The sequence below is a fragment of the Eschscholzia californica genome, unplaced genomic scaffold (genome assembly GCF_041429995.1).
Source record: "Eschscholzia californica isolate CP2 unplaced genomic scaffold, dmEscCali1.0.p SCAF_26, whole genome shotgun sequence".
In the NCBI taxonomy this organism is placed as follows: Eukaryota; Viridiplantae; Streptophyta; class Magnoliopsida; order Ranunculales; family Papaveraceae; genus Eschscholzia; species Eschscholzia californica.
The window spans coordinates 107,501-115,000 of NW_028238376.1; the positions used below are offsets into that span (position 1 = coordinate 107,501).

The 7,500-nt window shown below is 44.8% G+C and overlaps 1 protein-coding gene across 1 annotated transcript; it reads right to left on the reverse strand.

The window, feature by feature from the left end:
- Positions 1–1,005: 1,005 nt before the first annotated feature.
- Positions 1,006–4,899, reverse strand: LOC147553965 (uncharacterized). The gene is made up of 3 exons (XM_086664696.1): positions 4,649–4,899; positions 1,287–2,118; positions 1,006–1,198 (listed from the first exon to the last, which is right to left on the reverse strand). The coding sequence occupies exons 2-3, from the start codon at positions 2,116–2,118 to the stop codon at positions 1,182–1,184; spliced, it is 849 nt and encodes a 282-aa protein (XP_086520822.1). The 5' UTR covers positions 4,649–4,899; the 3' UTR covers positions 1,006–1,181.
- Positions 4,900–7,500: the final 2,601 nt, after the last annotated feature.

Here is a 7,500-nt window from a genome sequence, read left to right on the forward strand (position 1 = left end):
ATTCTTCTTGTCTCGTTTCGGGAAACATGAATGTTTCCATCCTTCTCAGTTTTCTATTTTGGAAAACCAATTTAGGTCTTCTGTTGACTTAAATTATCAAGCTTCATGTCTTGACGAGATATGGATTCCACGATGATTTTGGCTTCTAGCCAAAATCTAGAGTCAGTTTCCATTTCTGCGCAGGTCTTTTATCTCTTCAGAAATAACCTTTATTTTCTGAGTCTTTAAGATTTTATTTTGACCTTTCAGGGCTTTTGAACAACAATTTGGAGTTATCTCAACTACTTTGAGATATTCTTTTAGAGACACTTTCACTCGCTTTGAGAGTTCTCCTGCGAATGACATTCGCTTTTGTGCGGTGGGTTTACAAGATCATATCTTTAACCTTTCCTTTTCCAAGGAGTCGCAGTTTGTTGCTCTTGGTCGAATTTAATCGTCTTGTACAAGTTTCATGATTGTTCTTCATGAAACTCCATGATTTTTCTCATGATCGAATTAAATCGACTTGTACTTTTCTCCCACTTATTCTTGTAATAATTAGTGTTTTTCTCCCAGATTACTAGGTGCGCTAATTATTAGAAGAATACTATCATGAGCAACAAACACTTTGTTCTCTTGATTGCTTGTGGAAAAAGCCCAAATTTCTTCTAAAGAAATTGCGTCAGACTTTAGCTAATTTTGTAATGCCTTTACAAGCTTAGACGGACTTTGGTAGTTTTGTGAGAAGCTATGTCTAGACTAATGGATTTTGGAGGATAGAGTTTGATTCGTGTTCTTCATCTTAATCCTTTTGGACACTCCAAATATGGATAGGTTAGAAGTACGTTTGAAGATCAATTTCTGTTTCTGACTCAAGACTTTCTTTCTTGTCAGTTTGATTCATGTTTTGGTTATAGTGGACCTGTTGTCCTCATCCCTTTCCGATGAACCTATCTTATAGGTTTTTGACCAAGTTTAGAATCTTTTGGTATAGTTTGTTAAATCTAGCACTTATTAACATCCCAATTTAGAAATAAAGTTCTTTATTGATTCTCCGTAATACTTAGTACAGAGATGATGTTAAAAAACTAGAAAAACTATTAATCTAGAATAGTGCCTAAAGTAGACTTCGATCCCTTTCAGCATCCTTAGCAGTCGAGGCTTCTGCTCCCTCTTGGATCTTGTCTTCTTTAGCCAAATACTCAGTTCCCAGCTGCGCCTGTACATTCACAATGATAGGGCAATTTTAGGTATCATATACCTAGGTTTGGGAATTTTACAGTATTTGATAAGTTAACTGTTTATACCTGAATTGGAAGCCACTGTTCCATTCCTTTTGTCCTCCAAGAACTTAGGGCAGTTTCTTTTCCAGTGGCCTTTGCCATCACAGTAGAAACATTTGGTGTCAGGAGGAGGACCTTTGTCTTTAGGTTTGGCAACTCGTTTGCCTTTTCCTTTTGACGCGGTTTTCTTCTTCTGTTTTCCACCTTTCTTGAACCCTTTGTCCTTTTGTACCATAAGAACGTCCTTCTTAGTCTCCACTATAGCGACGTCCTTTTCGGCTGTTAGAAGCATAGAATGAAGTTCCTCCAACGTTTTATCCCATCCATTCATGTTGTAGTTCATCTTAAACTGATTAAAACCACTATGGAGGGAGTGAAGGATAGTGTCGGTAGCCGTCTGTTGGCTATAAGGGAAACCTAGTTTAGCCAGCTTGCCCATGAGCCTGATCATTTGACGAACATGAGGCCCAACTGGTTTTCCCTTTTCAAGGCGCATGTCCATAATTGCTTTAGAGGTTTCAAACCTCTCCAATCTCGACTGTTTCTGGAACATTTCCCGAAGTTGTCGCATCATGGAGTAAGCATCCATGTCTATGAACTGCTCTTGCAGAGTCGGTTCCATGGTTGCTAGCATTAAGCAAGTTACAGGCTCTGCCTTTTTCCGCACACTCCTTTCTTCATCTATCTCTTCTTTAGTCGAATTATCATCCAATACAGGAATTGGAGTTTCTAGTACATGTTGCTTTCCTTCCATCCTGAGAACTATTCCCAGGTTCCTCTCCCAGTCAAGGAAGTTGTGCTCATTTAGCTTCTCCTTGTCGAGAAGTGAGCGGAAGTTGAAAATATCTTTTGTCATCTACATAAAAGAAATGGCAAAGTTTTAAACTCGTTATCATTTTGAAAAACTTAGTTTTCCCACATTATTCAATAAAAATCGTCCCCGATTGAATAAGTGATTCCAAGACCCCAGTTCTTCGGAGTAAAGCGGACGAAGGCCCTACCCTTTGACTCCGTCGTTCCGGGTGAGTGAACTACTTCACTGATCATACCTTATGACTCTTGGTTGATAGATTTCATTAATGAATGACTAATCTATCCTTTTGCCTCGAGTATCCAAGACTCTCTTGCTGATCTCGTTGAGTAGAACCATTTAGACGTGTAGGCCTCTTCTATAGACCTACCCGCATTGTCCCAAGGTAGAGGAGGTACTCTGCGAAGGCCGACCCACCTTCCTCGAACAAGGGCGCAACGAGTGTCTTAATCTGGATAGGCGATTACTCAAGATTACTTTTGGGGACTTTTACGCTAGTCTGGCGTTTGTTATAGTGAACTATTTAGCCTAACTAACATCCACGACATAAAGCGTAAATAAGTAAGTAAATGCGCGCGAGAAAGTAAATCAAGCAGACATGGATCCTAGTATGGCCCCTAACCTAGAAGATCTAATCTCCTTTGGTTTTCTTCTTGTTTCGCCTTTTGGTTCGTCTAGATCTCCATCCTTGAACCTCCATTGATTTCTCCCACTCGCCTTTGGATTCCATCCTTGAGTTTTCTTCAATGGACTCATTGACCCTAAACTCTAATTACAAGACTCTAACGATTCGCAGATCGTATAAACTTGAAATTAAAATTAATTACAAAGCATGCACCCATCCGTGCTTAAAACAAGAATAAAGATATAAATCTATGGCCATACTAGTTTCCCGCATTCACATCACATGCAATCATATAATATATCAAGGCTAAGAATTATATATGCATGATTATCTTGGGAGATACTTTTGTTGACATCACATGTCACATTACGGACCTTAAGTCTAAATTCGAAGAATTCAACTAGTGGTGCGTTCCGGTTTTATCTTTTATGATTTCTAAAATCATCTTTAAGAAAAACTCCGTTTCGGGTTTTGAAAGCCCGGGTCAATTTCGGAAAAACATTGGTTTGATTCTTAATGATTTCATAAATCAATTTAAAGAGAAATCCGTTTTGGCCTTCTGGATGGCCCGGATTGATTTTGGAATTATTTGGTTGGAATCGGAAGAAATTTTGGCAAAAACTCCCACTCGAATGATGGTTCCTTTTTGTGGTCCGAAAAGCCTCGAAAAAGCCCGGGACAAGTCCTAGACAAGTCCCGGCCCAAGCCCAGAAAAGGGCTCGGACAAGGTCCGGACATAGCACGGCCCATAGGCCGGCATGTCCTGGCCGAAACCTATCAAGGCCTGGTCTCGTCCTGGCCGGAGCCAGGACGCTAGTCCATGTACCAGACGCGTCCTAGACGTGTCTGGTGCTGGACCGGACCAGCACTAGGTGTCTCGGACTAGTCCGAGACACCCAGAACCTCCCAGACGCGTCTCCAAGACGCGTCTGGTCGAGTGCTCTGGACGCGTCCTAGACGCGTCCAGGAAGCTCCCTCCGCAGCTGCTGGTCGCGTCTCCAAGACGCGTCCCAACAGCTGCTCTGGACGCGTCTTCAAGACGCGTCCAGAAGCTTCTGTCGCAGCTGCTGGTCGCGTCCTAGACGCGTCTCAGCAGCTGCTCTGGATGCGTCCAGAGGACGCATCCAGGAGCTCCCGGTCCGGCCAGGAAGCTTCCTGGCCGGACACTAGGGTTTTTCAAAACCCTAGTTTCCAAAAATTTTTTTTTTTTTCTTTTGCAACTCTAAGTTGCTATTTTCCAAATTTAAAACTTTTCTTAAAATTTTGAAATCTTTTAGAACACTTCTAAAATTTTTACAAAACTTGTAGAAACTTTTAAAATTTCCAAATTTTGTTTTGAGAGTTTCCCAAAACTCAAAACACTTCTTTTTAGAACACTTCTAAAATTCCAAAAATCTTTGTTTTTCAAAAGTTTCCAAAACTTGAAAACAACTCTTAATCAAACCAATTTTGGATCAAAGTCTAGGTTTTTGAAAACTTTTTCAAAGAACAATTTTGAAATCTATTTGAAAAATTCTTGAATCCCATTCAAAATCAATCAATTTCTTATGTTTAAAACTCTTTTAAACATAACTATCAACTTAATCAAGCATGGATTAGTCCGAAATTCAATCTAATTGAGTTTTAAAACACTTTTAATCATCAATTTGATTCTTAATTTGAAATTCATTGAATCCCATTCAATATTATCAAATTGTGAGTTTAAATAGTTTTAAAACACTTTTAAAATATTTTTATAAACTCAATTTATCAAACTATCAATTATATCTAATATGAACTAGTTCGATTCTTAGCAAAAACTAGTTAATAGCAAGAGGCTCTGACGCCACTGTAGGGTTTTATACCCTTCTACTAGTGTTTATAGCGGAAATATGACATCTAATGTCTACACTAGTATTCCCAGGATCACATGCAAAACTAGTAATTAATCTAATGGAGATAGTGGATTACCTTAATCGCTTTTCCCTCAAACTAGTTGAATTGATTGAAGAAGACCAAGAGCTTCAAGTGTAGCTCCTCTACTTGGGACACGAGCAATCAATTTGATCTCCCACCTTGTTGTATAGCTAGCACACCAATGGTGGTTGGATAATAAGAAGACCTTCTTCTTGCTTGACTAGATAGATAGTTAATGGGAATTAGCTCACTTTCTCCTCTCTACTTGATGTGGTAGAGTAAGAAAGCTTAGAGAGAAATTCCACACCTTATTCTCTGCCCTAAGAGTGTTTATATAGAACCCTAATAAGAATCCACCTCCTTTTAGGTTTCCCAAAACACCCTTTAGAATAAGATTTAGGGAAATAGTCGAAAATAGCAACTATTGGTATTTTCTCAATTCCCTAAGGAGATGACGTCCAAACCCAGCCAAAATTGGCAGATTTAATGTTCATAACATAAGGAAACGTCCCTCCAAAAATCAGCCCAATCCGAGCCCTAAAAGTGCCCGAATCGGCCTAGGCCCAAAAACCCTGCTTTTGGCCTTTTTGTACTATCTTTGCCTAATTCCTTTTTAGGCCTATGAGATATGTTTATGGGACACTCCCATGATTATATCTCACTCCCACTAGTCATATCCTAGATCAATTTGTCACTCTTATGTGTAACCCGTTGTAGGATCCGATCGAAGTTAGCCGCGAATTACTTCGTAATTCGACGATCGTAGTTGGTCTCTAGCTACAACTCTACGATCCCTAAATCAATCGGACTTGATGATCTTCCACATCAATTGTCCTATCCGACAAATTGTTCGCATTGTCACCTTGGTCGAAGGACATCTCCTTCAACTCCTTCAGAAGGTATGCAGCACAGGAACCGTATATTGGCCCGGCACTCGAAGGTGTCGGGAGCCGACTGAACAGGAACGAGAGCCGAAGGTTCCCATGCGAACAGCAGGAAGCCCAACAGCACACTCGAACCAAACACCACTCACACGCCAACACGTCGTCGGACAGTCAACCGCCCGCGTCGCTCCAATGCGCTCCGCTCGCCCCGAAAGGCTGCAGAGGCGCAAGAGACCAACGCGGGACAGTCCCGGCCGACACGCTGTGCGTGAAAAATCCATCGAACTAGGTCGCGCCAAAGCTGCGCGCGTCGCTTCTCGGGAGCTGCCCCTTCAGCTCCCACGACGTGCGCTTCGCCATCGTGCTGCACCAAGGAAGCTTCCGAGGTGCAGCACTTTCGCATCTTTGGGGCCGGCTGGGGACTCTTGTGCCTAACGAGCTTCCCCAGCAGCTCGGACACCTTCGGGGATGCTTCCCCAAGTGTCCGGCATAGGCTGGGGACTTTTCGATTTTTGGCCCATGGTGCCCCCCGGGCCCCCCCAGCAGCTCGGACACCTTCGGGGATGCTTCCCCAAGTGTCCGGCATAGGCTGGGGAGTTTTTGATTTTTGGCCCGTGGTGCCCCCCCGGGCCCCCCCAGCTGCCTCTTCGATTTCCCACGTCGGGGATGAGTTGGGCAACTCTTGGAAGCTTCCCATCCACCCCCGTGCCGAGCTTTGCCCTTGGGATGCCTTATGTTGCATCCCAAGGGCCAAGGCACCTGCCAGCCCAAGGGCTGTGCACGGCCTGGGGAGGGAGCTCACCCCTCCCCTATATAGTGCAAAGTTATTGTTTTCCCTATTTTCACAAGGAAACATCAAATTTTTAACCAAGCATACTCGGCCTTTGCTCCTTCGTTACTCGTCCAAATCCAACAAACTTGCATTCGTTGGAAAGGTCTTTTCACAAGGATTCTTTTGATATATAATAATAGCGATTCCGATAAATATTTATTTTTTTATGAATTTTTAAGTGAATAAACAATTAAAAATTCAAAAAAAATAGGAAAAAAATATTTTTTTCCCGATTCTTTCTCCAATATTCCTGATAAATACCCACACACCCACATATGGAGAAAGGTCGAAAATGCTCGAGTGGATATCGAGATGTCCGACGAAGCACCACTTGGAAGGGCCGAGGCACGGGACGCCCGAGCTGTTGCTCGGGCCGGCACGAGACGCGCATGGGACAGCCCGGGACGGCATGGGACGCCCTCGCTACAGCTCGGGACGGCCAGGTACGCCCGAGACTTGGCTCGGGACGGCCTGGGACGCCCTCGCAATAGCTCGGGACGGCCTGGGACGCCCGAGACTAGGCTCGGGACGGCCTCGGCACAGCTCGGGACGGCCTGGGACGCCCTTGCCACAGCTCGGGACGGCCTGGGACGCCCGAGACTTTGCTCGGGACGGCCTGGGACGGCCTCGGCACAGCTCGGGACGGCCTGGGACGCCCGAGACTTTGCTCGGGACGGCCTGGGACGTCCGAGACTTTGCTCGGGACGGCCTGGGACGTCCGAGACTTGGCTCGGGACGGCCTGGGACGCCCGGGACGTGGCTCGGGACGGCCTGGGAAGTCCGAGACTTTGCTCGGGCCGGCCTGGGTCGCCCGAGACTTGGCTCGGGACGGCCTGGGACGCCCGAGACTTGGCTCGGGACGGCCTGGGACGCGCTCGGCACAGCTCGGGACAGGCCGGGACGCCCGAGCCGAGCTTCGGGTCGCACGAAATCTCTTCGTATTCCGACATATTAGAAGCTTCCCATCATGTAGTAGGCCGAGCTTTGCCCTTTGGATGCCCTATGGTGCTTGGCGAGCACTAGGGAACGTGCCAGCACAAGTGCTGTGCACGCTCTGGGGAAGGAGCTCAACCCTCCCCCTTATAGTGCAAAGTTATTGTTTTGCCTATTTTCACAAGGAAACATCAATTTTTTAACCAAGCATACTGGGCCTTTACTCCCTCGTTACTCGTCGGAATCCAGCAAACTTA

Excerpts from the sequence above, each read along its gene's own strand:
- LOC147553965 (XM_086664696.1), bottom strand. The coding sequence starts at position 2,118 with ATGACAAAAGATATTTTCAACTTCCGCTCACTTCTCGACAAGGAGAAG.